The sequence below is a fragment of the Acomys russatus genome, chromosome 11, assembly GCF_903995435.1.
Source record: "Acomys russatus chromosome 11, mAcoRus1.1, whole genome shotgun sequence".
In the NCBI taxonomy this organism is placed as follows: Eukaryota; Metazoa; Chordata; class Mammalia; order Rodentia; family Muridae; genus Acomys; species Acomys russatus.
This window is the reverse complement of record NC_067147.1, coordinates 11005824-11022187: the sequence shown is the minus strand read 5'-3', so window position 1 is coordinate 11022187 and position 16364 is coordinate 11005824. Positions and strand designations below refer to the sequence as shown.

The 16364-nt window shown below is 49.3% G+C and overlaps 1 protein-coding gene across 1 annotated transcript; it reads left to right on the top strand.

Annotated features, from left to right (window-relative positions):
* Positions 1 to 5745: 5745 nt before the first annotated feature.
* On the top strand, positions 5746 to 6866 carry Tbcc (tubulin folding cofactor C). The gene has a single exon (XM_051152854.1). It carries the CDS (start codon positions 5807 to 5809, stop codon positions 6827 to 6829), a length of 1023 nt encoding a protein of 340 aa, XP_051008811.1. The 5' UTR covers positions 5746 to 5806; the 3' UTR covers positions 6830 to 6866.
* The last annotated feature ends 9498 nt before the right edge of the window (positions 6867 to 16364 follow it).

The window sequence follows — 16364 nt, the reverse complement described above, 5'->3', positions numbered from 1 at the left end:
CAGGTGTACATGCAGGTAGAGCATTGTAAACATAATAATAAATAGATACATCTTTTAAAAAAGAACATGGTAGGGGCCTGGGAGAGGCTCAGTAAGGAAAAGCCAGCTAGCTGGGTACGGTGGCACGCATGTCTTTAATTCCAGCACTCAGGAGGCAGAGGCAGGCAGATCTCTGTGAGTTTGAGGCCAGCCTGGTCTACAAAGTGAGTCCAGGAGAGCCAAGGCTACACAGAGAAACCCTGTCTCAAAAACAAAACAAAGCAAAACCAGAAATAAATAAATAACAGGGCTGGAAAGATTGCTCAGTGGTTAAGAGCACATTCTGCTCTTGCAAGAGGACCTAGTTTTTTTTGTTTTTGTTTTTCAGACTGAGTTTCTTTGTGTAGCCCAGGCTGTCCTGTTCTGGAACTCAATCTGCAGACCAAGATGCCTCTGTCTCCTGAATTCTGGGACTAAAAGCGCGTGCCACTATCTACTGATAAGGACCCTAGTTTTATTTATAGCACCCATGTTGCCGCTCACAACTATCTGTAACTCCAGTTCCAAAGGATCTGACGTCCTCTCCTGGCGACTGCAGGTACTGCACACACGTAGTACATATACATAAATGCAGGCAAAGCACTCATACATGTAATTTTGTTTTGTTTTGTTTTTTGAGACAGGGTTTCTCTGTGTAACAGCTCTGGCTGTCCCGGAACTCGCTCTAGTCCAGGCTGGCCTCATGGAGATCTGCCTGCCCCTGCCTCCCGAGTACTGGGATGAAAGTCGTGCGCCACCACACCCGGCCTTCCTTTCTTTTTTAATGTATTATGTGTGAGAACCATGTGAAGGTAAGAGAACAAGTCTAAGAAGCTTCTCTTCCACGCTTACGCGAGTTTCTGAGAGCCAACTCAGGTTGTCCTCAGGCCTGGTTGGCGGACGCTCTAAGAACCAAGCCATTTCACCTCCGCAGCACAGTTCTGACAGGCAGGCACTGGATAAGAACGTGAGCAGAGGCTGTCTGGGACACAAGGGGACAAGTTCCTTGGCCAGTGAGTGGTGAAGGGGGAGGAGACTGCCTCGGGCAGAGGCAGGGGGAAGCAGCTGTCCTGCCTCCAGATAAGAGGAAGGCTTTTAAGAACAGAACAAGCCCTCACGGCTATCTTTCTTTGTCTTTGTGCCAGAAACACTGGCATTAGAGGTAGAAAGATTGACCTACCCTCAGATAAGAGAGGCCTCTATCTCATCAGTGAGCACTTCACAAGGCAGGCATGCTCCGAGCTTGCTTGCTAAGAGGTGAAAAAGGGAGTGTCCCCCTTCTGGCAATCACAAGAACACAGGCAGAGCTTGCATCTATCTGCCTTAATGCCCAACAACTCTGATAAATGCCATTGAACAGCAAGGGGCCGCATTCTGTGCTGTCCAGGCATGCCGCGCAGCTTCTCTCATTTAAACGCTTTCGCTGTCTTTTTTTTTTTTTTTTCCCTCCTCCTTTTTTAAAAGACAGGAGCTTGCTATATAGCCCAGGCTAGCTGAGCTTGTTATACAGCCCAGGCTAGCTTGCAATTCTTGATCCTAGTGCTTCCTGAGGGCTGGGATTACAAGCATGAGCCACCAAGCCTGGTTTAAGATTCACTTTTAAGGCATTAAAAGATCAAGTAGGAACGGGGTGTGGGGGGGTGGTGGTGGGGGTGCATACCTTTAAACCCAGCACTCAGGGAGTCAGAGACAGATTTCTGTGAGTTCAAGAAAAGCTTGGTCTACCAAGCAAGTCTAGGACAGTCAAGGCTACACAGAGAAACCCTGTCTTGGGGGAAAAAAACAACAAAAACTCAAAAATAAATCAAGTAGGAACAGGGGAGATGGGTCAATGGTTAGAGCATCCTTACAGAGGCCCTGGATTCAATTCTCAGCACATACACGGTGCCTCACAACCATATGTAACTCTAGTTCCAGGAGACCCAAGGCCGTCTTCACTCACATGCAGGCGAAACACTCATACATATTAGAGAGACAGACAGACAGACAGACAGAAATAAAAGCCAAAAAATAAAAATAAAAAGGAAGGGCTGGCGAGATGGGTCAGAGGTTAAAGAGCACTGACTATTCTTCCAAAAGTCCTGAGTTCAATTCCCAGCAACCACATGGTGGCTGACAACCATCTATAATGAGATCTCGTGCGCTCTTCTGGTGTGCAGGTGTACATGCAGGCAGAGCACTGCTTATGCAATAAATTTTTTAGTTTTTCAAGACAGGGTTTCTCTGTGTAGCCTTGGCTGTCCTAGACAGGCTTTATAGACCAGGCTGGCCTCGAACTCACATCAATCTGCCTGCCTCTGCCTCCCGAGTGCTGGAATTAAAGGCGTGCGCCACCACACCTAGCATAAAAGGAAACCCTTGGGGGCTGGAGAAATGGCTCAGCAGTTAATAGCACTGGCTGCTCTTCCAGAAGACCCAGGTTCAATTCCCAGCACCCACAGGTCAGCTCACAACTGTTTGTAACTCCAGTTCCACCTTCACACAGACATACATGTAGACTTAACGCCAATGCACATAAATTAAAAAAAAAAAAAAAGTAAACCCAACACAGGGAGCCATAAGATATGCAAAGCATTGTTATATATAAGTTAAGATTGGGCTCTAATCTCTCTCCTTCTTACTCTTCCTGTCTCTGTCTCTTTCTCTCTGGGGTACCCCTGCCCCCCATTCCTTCTCCCCCCATGGTCATTTAATAAACCTCATATAACATAAAGAAAAAAATAAGTTAAGGTTGAACAGTCAAGGCTGCTGAACTGGTCAAGGGTTTGCGTCACCATAAAGCTAGGAGAGCGGCTCCTGGAAACAGTCCTCTGACCGCCACAGCCCATTCCATGACGAAATAAAATCGAAACTCAACAGCAGTTAAAATCCATAGCTCTTTTTGTCCTTCCCCTTAGCATGATGTCCACGACGTTCACCAGCCTCTGCCTGGGCGGTGCACAGTGGATGCTGCTTGCTTCCTCCCCTCCTTGACCAGGGCAGGCACTTACCTTTGACGAGCCAGGATCCTGTCAAGGGCACGTGCTCAATCCACTGCCCTCAAATGTTAGGAGGAGGATGCAAGGCAGTCTGGCAGTGCCAGCAGTTAGCAACCTTCCTGTGGTTCTTAACTCAGAAACCAAACATATAGCTTGACACCTGCCTTTGTCACCTACTCCATCCAGCCTGGAGATAGAAAAACATTATCCCTGTGCTCCAAGGCGACCTCACAACGACTGCTCTCAGGGTTCACACCAGTCTTTAAAACATGTCCCCAACACACTGAGTCAACTGCACGACCCTCCATCTTTGTCCTGTGATGCTTAAACCTTAAACAACAGACAATTTTCAGACAGCACCTTCCTGTCAAGCAGACTAGCAAAAACCTATCCACCGGCAGAAACACACCCAGAAAGGGCTGATGACACTGACTTATACTTTGGACATAGTCCGTACTTACAACCCCTCATAGACTCGTCGGAGCTGACAGCCCCAACTCTAAGCTCAAGACACCTTTCACCTCTCTCTCTCTCTCTTCAGGGTTTCTCTGTGCAGCCATGGGTGTCCTGGAACTTTGCTCTGTAGACCAAGCTGGCCTCAGACCACAGATATCCGCCTGCCTCTGCCTCCAGCAGTGCATGGGCCACTGTGCCCCGCTCTGCCCGGCAACTTTAAGTAGAGTGGGAAGGGGAAGCAAAGCACATCGGGAATTGTTGCTATTTCCTGTAGCAAAATCAATCTTCTTTTAATGTCTCTAGGTTAGATCTATGGTTACCTGCACTTGCTGCTTTTTCATAGGAGCTGGGTTCCTCTTCCAGCACCCAGCAGTCCACAACTACCTGTAACGCCAGTTCTAGGAATCTGACGCCCTCTTCTGGCATCCAGAAATACTGCAATTCATGGTGCACAAACATATATGCATACAAAACACCCATATACATAAAATACAAATAAATCTATCTTTCATGAAAATGACAGCTATTAGATTCCTCTAGGTAACCTGAACAAAGTCATCAGCTATATTTCAATAGTAATTAGTCCATATTTTCCCGAAATAAAAGTGTTAAAAAAAAAAAAAAAAGCCTCACCTATCTTGCCCAGGAAAGAAAACTAACGAAAATAAGGAGTCCGCACAGCTAGCCTAAGCGACTATCAGCTTTTCTTTTTCGACTGGCACTGTTACATCAAGGTGCACAGACATAAACACACAAACATATGACATGCCCCCCTCCTGCCCTCCACCTAACAGAGAATTTGCCACCCAGTGACACCTGTATTAACTCAGTAGTGGAATGCTTGAGGTTTGTTTGTTTGTTTGTTTGTTTGTTCTCTTTTTCTTAATGGTTAGGAAAGGAGACAAGTGGGATGTGAGGCTTGGAACTCAAGTCTTAATTCCAATGTAACTGAATGGCTCTCGTTTCCTCCCATCTTTCTCTGCAGGAGAACGCAGGTATATAGGTAAAATTTCAAGTGAGTTTTTGGGGCAGATTTTAAAAATATCCCAATTAAAAGAATAAAAATGGAGGTTGGCAACCAGGGTGGAGATGGAGCTTAAGCCGAGGAATGCATGCGCAGCCGGGGTCCAGAAGACCGGGTGGCTGAAGGTAGCATGCGAGGATGCCACCCGAGTCCCCGGCGGCCGCCGCCTTGGGATTCTGCCACGGGCTGCGCGGTCTTGGCTGCCCACTCGCACCTCGGGTTGGTCCGGACTTTAGGCTAGGCTCGTTCACTTCCGGTGACAAATCCCTCCCACCACCTCTAGAAATAATGTACCGTTTCCCCATCGCCTTCCTAAAGACAGTCGGCCCTATAGGAAGAGGCGAGGCGCCCGGGGCCGAGGGGTCTTAACCTCGCGCGGCCAGCGGCTGTCAGCTGCGCAGGGAGTGGCCGCCACCGCGCCAGGGAGAAAGAGGGTGGGGGTGGCATGTCATCCTCCCCCGCTCCCCCGCTTCGACTGCAGCAATTGGCCATTAAAAAAAAAAAATCTGTTTTTAGAATCCCCCAGGAACCCCGGAGCCCGCTCCAGTGAGGAACCCCGTCTCTCCCATCGCGGTGCCTCACGCCTTCTACCCGCACCAGTAACTGCCCACGGGGACCTAGACGCCCCCAGGCCGCGCCGAGCTGCAGTGGATGGGGGAGGGCAGGAAAGATGAGGGTTACCAGGGCGGCAGGGACCGGTTGAGCAAAGAGGTGATGGAAGGCAAAAGGGAAAGAAAGAAAGAAAAAAAAAAAAAAAAAAAAAAACCCAGAGGCATGCAAGCGGCTCCCTGGCCAGCTGTTCCAGCTGCAGCTTCCACCAGCGCGGCCCGGGAGGTGCAATAACCCCCCCTCCATCTTTCTCGCACTACCTGGCCCCCACCGCCACCACAAGCACACATTCCTCCCCACCACCCTGTAGCAGATCTCCGGCCTGTAAGGGGGTAGTAGGGAGGAGCTGGGGGGAGGGGGAGGCCTGCGAGTTTCTAACCTTGTTCTTATAAACAAACCCACATGTGCAGCTGCCGCTGCTGCAACTCACCCCACAATCCCGGATATAAGTCCTGCCCCTTTAAGAAGGAAAAAAAAAAAAAAAGCTTTCACCCGCCTGCCTCCCACCCCACCCATCCACCAGGACCTTTGTCTCCCCACCCCCTCCTGTCATCCAGCCCCGCCCCCTTCCCCGCCCTCCGATGCGAAGACACCAATAGGCGAAGAGAATATGGCGGGATCTGACGTCACCACAGCCGGCCAATCACAGGCCGCGTTGGTGGCAGGCCTTTGCGGAAGGCTCTGCAAGGAAAGGCGGCGGGCGAGGGAGCCTGCAGTCAAGATGGAGGGTATGGGCTGCTCGGAGCCTCTGGGCGACGGTGCCGCTGGGTCTCCGCGGGACCTGAGCCTGGTGCCCGAGCGGCTTCAGAGGCGCGAGCAGGAGCGGCAGATGGAGGTGGAGAGGCGCAAGCAGAAGCGGCAGGATCAGGAGGTGGAGGAGGAGAAGAGCGGCTTCTTCGCCGCCGCCTTCGCTCGCGAGCGCGCGGCGGCCGAGGAGCTGCTGCGGGGCGAGGCGTCGGCCGAGCGGCTGGACGAGGCGGCCGAGCGGCTGCAGGGGCTGCGGAAACTCCTGAACGACTCGGTTCTATTCCTCGCCGCCTACGACCTGCGGCAGGGCCAAGCGGCGCTGGCGCAGCTGCAGGCGGCGCTAACCGACCGGCGCCAGGAACTGCAGCCCAAGAAGCGCTTCGCCTTCAAGGCGCGGAAGAAGGATGCTGCCGGGGCGGTCCAGGTAGACGCCGCACCTGTCGCCTCGGCCGCCCCTTCGCCGCCCTTGACCAAAGAGGAGGCAGCTCCGGGGACTAGCTGGGCCTGTGGCTTCTCCAACCTGGAGTCCCAAGATTTGGAGAAGAGAGCCGACGAGCTGCACCAGCGCGACATCCTTTTGAGCGACCTGACCAACTGCACTGTCAGGCTGCGTGGCAACCCCAACACCTTGCGACTGGCAAAGGCCCGCGGCTGCAAGGTGCTCTGCGGCCCGGTGTCCACCTCCGTGTTCCTGGAGGACTGCTGTGATTGCACACTGGCGGTGGCTTGCCAACAGCTCCGCGTACACACTACCAGAGACACCCGCATCTTCTTGCAGGTGACCAGCAGGGCCATCGTGGAGGACTGCAGCGGCATCCTGTTTGCCCCTTACACCTGGAGCTACCTGGGGATCAACAAGGACTTCCAGGACTCGGGTTTAGATAGGAGCAAAAATAACTGGAACCATGTTGATGATTTCAACTGGCTGGCTCGAGATGTGGCCTCCCCAAACTGGGGTATTCTCCCTGAAGAGGAGCGGCATGTCCAGTGGGACTGAGCGCTGGCCAAGCTCAGTGACATCCCACTCAGTTTAACCTCACGTTGTCGCACTGTTAATGTTTGCGCTGTCAGGGGCTTGAAGTTGTTGAGACCCCCCCTATTTGTGAGTTCTATTAAATTGATGACAGAGTAAAGGGGCGCTTTTGCTACTTTGACATTTTCCTCACTTCCTTGGAGTATGACAACTTGAAGTCGGGGGAGAATGGTGGGGCTTTGAGGGGTTTGCTGTTCTTATAGTTGGTCGCAGAGCCTGGTAAAGTAGGCTTCCCTAAGTAATAAGGGATGTCAGGAGAATGCCATCAGTGGACATTTAAAAGGCTCCATGAACGGCAGTTCCCCCTCCCCCAGCCAACCCCCCCTAAAGGTTTGCCCTGTATGTTTTTCAGCTATGAAGACACCTGGGCTGCTGGAATCCAGTGTTAGGTCCAAGAAGCATTGAGCCTGCCGGCTGTGATGCTGAAATAGTTACTGCCTGTACCAGCTCCTCTCCATCTTTCTTGTGTTTTCTTCCGTTTTGTTGAGACAGGCTTTCACATGGAACTGGAACTCACAGGGATCCTCGAGTGTCTACTTCTAAGCACCTGCCACCCCACCCAGATCACAGAACTTTTGTACACTAAGGTTACTATAAAGCCCTCAAGAGCTGTGAAGCAGTCTCTGTGGCACCCTGTGTCACATGAGGAAATGGGTAGATGGTTGCCATACGGCAGCAGCTCAGTGATTGCTGCTGGATCCGAAACTAAGTCCTGTTGTCCCATCTTAGTTTTCAAAGGCAAGCTCCCATGCTAGCCAGGTTGACCCCTCTCTAGGCTGGCCTCAGCACTCATCCGGGTCCTCCTACTCAGCCTCCTAAATGCTGGGGATTGGAGCTTGAGACTTCACTCCCAGGGAGACCATTTTTTGTTTTTTTTGTTTTTTTGTTTTTTTTTTTTGAGACAGGGTTTCTCTTTGTGGATCAGGCTGGCCTCCATCTCACAGAGATCTACCCTCCTCTGCCTTCTGAGTGCTGGGATTAAAGGCCTGTGCCACCATTGCTGGGCTAGGTGACTGTATCTTTTTTTGTTTTGTTTTTGTTTTTCGAGACAAGGTTTCTCTGTGTAGCTTTGGCTGTCCTAGACTCATTTTGGTAGACCAGGCTGGCCTCGAGCTAACAGTGATCCACCTGCCTCTGCCTCCCAAATGCTGGGATTAAAGGCGTGAGCCACCACGCCTGGTTCAGGGGACCGTATTTTAACCCATGCTGGTTGTGAGCATGGAGCTGGGAAGAAGGCTTCTGAACACAGGCTAGATTAACTTCTCAGTCCTAACTATGCTGCTGGCTGACATAGAAGGAGTGGAGGTAAATGTCCATCTGAGTAAAGTTTACCATTCATTTTGCCCTTGCACCCTCTGTTACCATCCTGTTCATTCCTCTCTAGAAGCCAGCGTTCTTCCCGCCCCACCCCAGACAGGGTTTCGTTGTTATAGCCCAGGCTGTCCTGGAACTCACCCTGTAGACCAGGCTGGCCTCAAACTCACAGAGATCTGCCTGCCTCTGCCTCCCTAGTGCTGGGATTAAAGGCGTGTGAGCCGCGCGGCCGCGCCCCCCCACCCCTCCCGCTCAAAGCCAGCATTCTTAAATGCCAAACTAACTTATTTTTGTGACTGGTCTTACTACACAGCCACAGCCCTGGCACTTGCTGTCATAGAGATCCACTTGGCTCTTCCTCAGCACTGACAGCAAATGCGTGCACCACTGTACCTGGCCTGGAAGCTAATTTCAGGACATATATTTTAGATTTTAACATGCCATTTTTTTAATACCTCAAGGATTAAGATACTTGGCATACCTTACACACATGTTTAAATTGTATATGTTCTATCTCTCTCCAGAAGAGGATTTAAAGTAGCTTTTGGGTAAGTGACATGTGACAGGGCCACCAAAGCTAATGGGAAGGGGCCTGGGCGGCTCAGATGGCAGAGGTGAGCCGGCTTTTCTTCCTCTCACCCACGAGCCTTGGAAAGGAATACTAATAGTTTCAGGATTTACAGCATCTACCAACGGGAAAAAGTCAGTTACTCAAACTGACCTTATCTCCTAATAACAGGAGACAGATGGAGCAAAGGTCTCAAGTACATTCAGTCATATGCTAATACACCGCAGGACACAGCACTCCAAGAGCATACACTAACGGCCTTGCAATTCTTGACAGCAAAGATCACTACATTTAGAAAAATTCTGGCACTGGGTAAGTCCTCCTGTAGGCTGGATTTGATCTCCATTACCACTAGGGGAAAAAAAAAAGGAATAAGAATAAAATATTGGGAACCAGGTAGTGGTGGTACAAGCCTATAATCCCAACATCTGGGTGACAGAGGCAGCAAGATCTCTGAGTTCAAGGCCAGCCTGAACAGCCAAGGTTACACAGTGAAACCCTGTCTCGAAAACTAAAGAGGGAGAAAATACATAAAGTAAGATATTGGAGCCAAGGAGATGGCTCAGTGGTGACAGCGCCTCCCACGCAAGCTTGAGGACCTGAGTTCGGAGCCCAGACCCATCTAAAAGTTAATATGTCCTTTGCCTTTGACCCCAGTGCTGTGGGAGGTGGAGACAGGAGGCTCATTGGGCCAACCAGTCTAACCAAAAAGGTGGACTCCAGGTTCCATGAGAAACCCCATCTCAAAAGGTAAGGTAGAGAGAGGGGAAGGTACCCCTGGCCTTAACATAGGTAGACAGACGTGAGCTCACACCAGATCCACTAAATAAATATAAAATGCCTGGAAATCCCTTAGATCTTAGAATTCTGTCATTAGCTTTTTAGTTTATTTGTTCTTCCCACAGGTTTTCATGTAGCCCAGGCTAGCCTTCAGATCTCCCTGCCTCAACCTCCCCAGTGGTGATATTACAAACATGTACCGCCACGCCTAGCTACAAAGCAGCAGGTTGTAATGTCAGTTTGAACCATGATGGCTGCAGGCTATCAGCTTTCCCTGCTGTCCGGGGCCCTATGTGCTAACCTGATCTTCATGCCACCCATTTCACATTCCATGCCTGTGACTCTGCAGACCCCACCAGATGGACTGATGATAAGCCAGCTCACTAGCCCCTCATCAACATCCTTCAGTATTTAAAAAAAAATAAAAAAGCACGACATGGTGGCACACGCTTTTAATCCCAGCACTCAGAGGCAGAGGCAGGCAGATCTCTGAGTTCGAGGCCAGCCTGGTCTACAAAGCAAGTCCAGGACAGCCAACGCTACACAGAGAAACCCTGTCTTGGAAAAAGCAAACAAAAATCAAAGTTAGCAATGAGTGAATATCTTCGTGTAGAAATCACTCAGAGATAGGCTGTTCTCTCTGTAGGCTAAATACCTAGGGCTGAACTCTGCATCGACAGGCTGCGAGCACCTAGGATACTGACATCCGTGGTATTCCTAAGAGGCTCGTTAATTTCCAGGTGCTCTGGGAGTACTGTGCTTTCCCACCTTTATCAGCAAAGCCAAGTATCAGACCTCCGTCCCTTCTCCAGTCTGATAACAACCGCTATCGTCTTGTAGTCTGCCTGTAATTGTCTCCCCTTCTCCACTGTTTAAACCATCTTGTATGCTGCTGCCAAACTGGTCTTTTTAAAGTATGTCGCCGGTTTGGTGGCACACGCCGGTAGGATTTGCTGAAGCAGGCAGAGGCAGGAGGGTCACGAGTTCAAGGCCAGCCTGGGCTACACATTTAAAAGCCGGGCAGTGGTGGGCTCATGCCTTTAATCCCAGCACTCGGGAGGCAGAGGCAGGCGGATCACTGTGAGTTCAAGGCCAGCCCAGTCTACAAATTGAGTCTAGGACAGCCAAAGCTACACAGAGGAACCCTGTCTCAGAAAACCATAATAATAATAATAATAGTAATAATAAATAAATAAATAAATAAAGGTCTAAGCCTTTCCTGGGCTCCCATGCTCTCCGGGACTCCTGGCGCATGAAGAGAAGCCCTCCATCTATCTGTCCACCGCCTCCTGTTCTTTCCGCATGTTCCCTTTCCTCATACATGTCACGCTCCAGCTCTGAACCAACAGCCATTTAATCACACACACACACCGTATCAGTCAGGGCCCTGGCGGGAAACGAAGGGGCTTACGAAAAGACTCAGAGGGTAGTTTGTGAAGAGATTAACGTAGGAGCTATCTACACAGATGGAGGCACAGTTTAGGAACGGCAATGAGACAGTTTGCAAGACCTGCATTTTCCCTAGGGCTAAAGCTGTTACCTGAATAAGGGAGAGGAGAGGGGGAGACTGGGGGGGGGGGGGGGACACACCATACAAGCGGTTTAGGTTTCAGTGGAAGAATGCAACCAACCCTTAGAATGGAGGCCACTGCCCCGCCCCTCAGGCACTGAATCTCCTACTGCCTGTCACTGGCTGAACCCAATGGAAAGGCCAGAGCAGAGCAGTCTGTCGGTACAGCTCATAGTAATCAACTCCCAGGACACAAACCAGGGTGGGAAAATAAAAACAGGATCTAGAGAAGCGAATGGAAGATGATTTGGCAACAGACATTTTCTTCCAAACTTCCTGGGCTCTGTTCCATCAGATTCCACACAGTTGGGGTGGGTCCTTGTGCAACTGGCCACCGTTTTGTATAACTCAATGTCACTTCCTCTGGGGTTTTTCCTCAGTCTCTGAAAATGAGGCATAATGTACACACACACATTCTTTCTGTGTGTGTCTCTCTCACCTGTCTGTCTGACTGTCTCTCCCTCTTACACACACACACACACACACACACACACACACACACACACACACACACACTTTGGGTACTTCTGGGGATGGAATCCAACCTCATGGCACACACTAGGCAAGTGGTCTACTACTGAGCTCCATTGCTGGTCTCGCTATATAGCTCTGGCTGGCCTCAAACTCACAGAGACCTGCTTGTCACTATCCCAAGATTGCTGAGATTAGAGGTGTGTGCCACCATACCCAGCCCAGAGTCATGAGACAGTATGAACAAGGAGAGAAAGCTGGTCCCTGAGGGCCATTGAGGATTCTCCTGCCTCAAACCTGCTGTGTAGCCTAGGACAGTGTTGAACTCCTGATCCTCTTGCCTTCCCCTCCCTGAGCGCAGAGACTATAGGCACATGACACTATGCTGGTTGACCCAACACTGGGAATCAAGCCCAGCTTCTCCTCTGTGCTGGGGAAGGGTTCTTCCCACAAAACCACATCTGCTTTATTTTGTTTTAGAGGTAGAGTCTGGCTTCGTAGTCCAGGCTGGCTTCGAACTCTCCATCCCTCCGTCTGAACCTTCAGAGTGGTGGGAGTATAGGTGCACACCAGCTTCTCAGTTCAGCTGCCTTGAATTTGGAGGGGGGGAAAGCTGGAGGAATGTGGACTGTAAAGGCCAACTAAGCTGACTTTTCCTAGGCTCTGCGGTGCCTCTGAGTCAGGCTGGCTTGCACGTGATCTCAGCAAAGTCACTGTTTCTTTCAAAACATTCAAGAAAAGATGAGACACCACAGGAAACACTCTATAGAGAGACCAAAGAGCAAGGCCCACAGGGTGTGGACAAAAGAAACAGTGTTTGCCGCCAAGGAGTGAAAGAGGCCAATGAGTGACTGTGGCCGGGGAACACAGAGTCAGGCGTCCTTCAGCAGCACATCCTGACGAGGGAGCAATTTCATGAACTTTTTATAGTAACAGAACAAGAAAGTGACAGTTGGGAGATAGTGGGCAGTGAGAAGCAGCCAGGGACGCTGAAAACAGTCTATAAACACCAACTAGCCCTTCATAACAGAAAGCTATGTGGTCCAAATGAAAAGGCAGTTCACACACAAAGAAACGACCTTAGGCTCCTAGCCATCCTCTCTCTCTCTCTCTCTCTCTCTTTCTTTTTTTTTTTTTTTTTTTCCGAGACAGGGTTTCTCTGTGTAGCCCTGACTGTCCTAGACTCACTTTGTAGACCAGGCTGGCCTCAAACTCACAGTGATCCACCTGCCTCTGCCTTCCGAGTGCTGGGATTAAAGGCGTGCGCCACCACGCCTGGCTCTCCATCTTCTCTTTATTAACAACAGAGACTAGAAAACCCTGCAACAGTTGTTTCAAAGTCCTGAGAGACAAACACAGTCAAACAAATATTAAATACAGTATGAAAAGAAAATTTCAGGTCTACAAAGTGAGTCCAGGACAGCCAGGGCTACACAGAGAAACCCTATCTTAAAAAAAACCAAAATAAATAAATAAATAAAATAAAAAGAAAGAAAAAAATAAAAAGAAAAAAGTTCAGGTCAGGCATGGTGGCGCACACCATTAATCCTAGCACTCAGGCAGAGGCAAGCAGATGTCTGAAAGTTCAAGGCCAGCCTGGTCCACAGAATGAGTTCCAGGTCAACCAGGGGTACATATCCGACATGGGTCTCAGTTCTTGTGAGGCAGAGGCAGAGTCAGGCAGAGCTCAGTGAGTTCCAGGCCAGCCTGATCTACATAGCGAGTTCCAGGCCAACCAGGGCCACATAGTGAGACCCAGTCTCAAAAACAACAAAAAGCAAAACAAACAAACAAACAGAATTAAAAAGACCCAAGCCCATTAAACATAAGTCCAGCAAACAGAAAGATATTGAGACAAACCTGGTACTTGTCTGGGTATGAAGCTCAGGTGACAGAAATTGCACATTCAGTGCCTTTACAGGTTGAGCCATTTGGCTAGTCCCACTCTGTTTTCTTCTCCTTCTTCTTCTTCTTCTTCTTCTTCTTCTTCTTCTTATTATTATTATTATTATTATTATTATTATTATTATTATTAATCTTTTTCTTTGGCTTCTTCTGCTTCCTCTTCCAAGACAGGGTTTCTCTGCATAGCCTTGGCTGACCTGGATTCACTTTGTAGACCAGGCTGGCCTCAAACTCACAGAGATTCCCCCTACCTCTGCTTGCTCAAATGCTGGGATTATAGGCATGCCCAGCTTGGCCAGCTCCACTTTCTATATTTTAAATATAACATAGATAACATTTACAGAGATTTAATTAAAGCGTAATTTCCTGATGAAAGTGAAATGTTTTCCTCTCATAGGCTCACTTCTAGTTTCCTTTTGCGTTCCTTGGTAATTTGATCTCAGCGCTGCTGGCCTCCCAGAGGTGAGTAATCTCACCACCATCCCTTTTCCATCCATTGCTGCCATCCTTGTCATGACCACTAGGGGGCGCACATAGCCGCAGCATAGGTTCCCTACTGTCTCTGCGCGGTTTACTATCCACAGACCAGGAGAAAGGTACGTAGCTAACCTGTCCTTGCAGCCTATTTTTACATACCTACATCTGGCTTCTTTCCAGCTCTTCCCTCTTATTTTCTCTCATCTACACGCGTGCCCTAAGAGCTTCCCACAGCCATCGAAACCCTGTTTCGTTTCCGGCCAGCTTCCACATACTTGCATGATGGAGGCAGGAGCATTGCTTTGGGAAAAGTCTGCACCAATGCGAAGCAACCCCAGCCAGCGAACTTCGTTCTTTCCAAAGTCTCTGATGGTGAAAAGTTGAAATATTTTGAAGAGCCTAAGCTGTGAAGAGCCAAGAGGAGAGGTATTAAAAAAATATAAAAGCCAGGTGTGGTGGCGCACGTTTTTAATCCCAGCACTCAGGAGGCAGAGGCAGGTGGATCACTGGGAGTTTGAGGCCAGGCTGATCTACAAAGCGAGTCCAGGACAGCCAAGGCTACACAGAGAAACCCTGTCTCAAAAAGCCAATAAACAAATAAGTAAATAAAAAATAAAAAATCAGAGGCCAGGTGGTGGCGGCACACCTTCAGTCCAGCACTTGGGAGGCATAGGCAGGTGGATCTCTCTGTTAGTTCAAGTCCAGCCTGGTCTTTAGAGCCAGTTGCAGGACAGCCAGGGTTACACAGAGAAACCTTGTCGGAAAAAACAAACATACAAAAAAGTAGATAAAATAAATCAGAGACCCTGGGTAATGTCTTTTGGTTTGTTTTACCCAAACTGTGGTATGACAATAATAAAACAGGACTGTTCCTAGCTGGCCTTGGTGGCACACACCTGTAATCCCAGCACTCGGAGGCAGAGGCAGGTGGATCCCTGTGAGGCCAGCCTGGTCCAGAACAGCCAAGATTACACAGAGAAACCCTGTCTCGGGGCAGGGGGAGGGGGGACTGTTTCTAGCTGGGTTTGGTGGCACACACTTGTAATCCTAGCACTTGGGAGGCATAGGCAGGCAAATCTCTGTGAATTCGAGGCCAGCATGGTCTACAATGAGAGTTCCGGGACAGCCAAGAAATCAGTACAGTTTTCTGGGGGGACTCTGTTGGAGAAACAAAAACAAAAACAAAAACAAAAACAACAACAACCTTTGTTCGCATTCCTTCTCTCTGTGGATTTTGGTTTGATTTTTACTTAGAGATCTGGGAGCAAAAATACTGGAGACAGGATCTCGCTAAGTACGGTCTCAAGGCACAATCTTCTATAGTACTGGAATTACAGGCGGTGTACTACAACACTCTGTTGACCTGGAAATTAACAAATAGAAATGTCCTTGGTGTGTGTGTGTGTGTGTGTGTGTGTGTGTGTCTTGTCCATGTATTCATGCCCCGGCATGTGAGTGGAGGTCAGAGGACAACCTGTAGGATCGGTTCCTGCCTTCCACCCAGGGACTCCAGGGATCGAACCCAGGATGTTAGGTTTGGCAGCAAGCACCTTCATCTGTTGAACCATCTCATTGCTCTTGATCCAGAACACTTTTGGGGGGAATGGGGGGCCATTTCAAGACAAAGTTTCTCTATATAGCCCTGGCTATCATGGAACATGCTCTGTAGACCAGGCTGGCCTAGAATTTAGAGATCCACCCGCCTCTGCCTCCCAAGTGCTGGTACTAAAGACATGAGTCCCCACCGTATGGCTGACCTGGAAGTTTGAAAAGGTGGGGTGCAAGCAAAACAGATGCAAGGAAGAGAGGGAAACTCTGATCTGAAGACTGACCTACCTGCTGACCCCGTATTCTAGTCACAAAATCTTTAGTTTTAGGTGGACAGGACTTTGAAGAGATGGTTTGGTTTGTTCATAAAATCCTTTACACTTATTCATAGGCTGTGCTGAGAAATAGATTTACCTGGCCACTGGGAATGTAACTTAAAAGTTACTTTATTATGTTATGTGTGGGCCCAAGTAGGCCAAAAGATGGCATCACATTCTCTGAAATTGGAGCCATGCGGATGCTAGGACCCAAACTCAGGTTCTCTGCAAGAGCAGCAAGCCCTCTTAACCACTGATGCATCGCTCCAGCCCCCGAAATGTACATTTTAAACTTTAATAGATGTAGCTAGATTCCTGTCCAGAAAGGCTGCACAAATTTGTGTTCTTTAGAAAAAGCATCTGCCAGGCATGGTGGTACACACCTTTATTCCCAGCACTTGGGAGGCAGACACAGGCAGATCTCTGAGTTCGAGGCTAGCATGATCTCTAAAGTGAGTCCAGGACAGCCAAGGGCTAAACAGAGAAACCCTGTCTGAAAAACCAAAACCAACCATCCATGTGACTCTTGCCTGTAATCTCCATCCTCGG

Bases quoted from the DNA above. Each gene is read 5' to 3' on its own strand.
- Tbcc (XM_051152854.1), top strand. From the start codon at position 5,807: ATGGAGGGTATGGGCTGCTCGGAGCCTCTGGGCGACGGTGCCGCTGGG.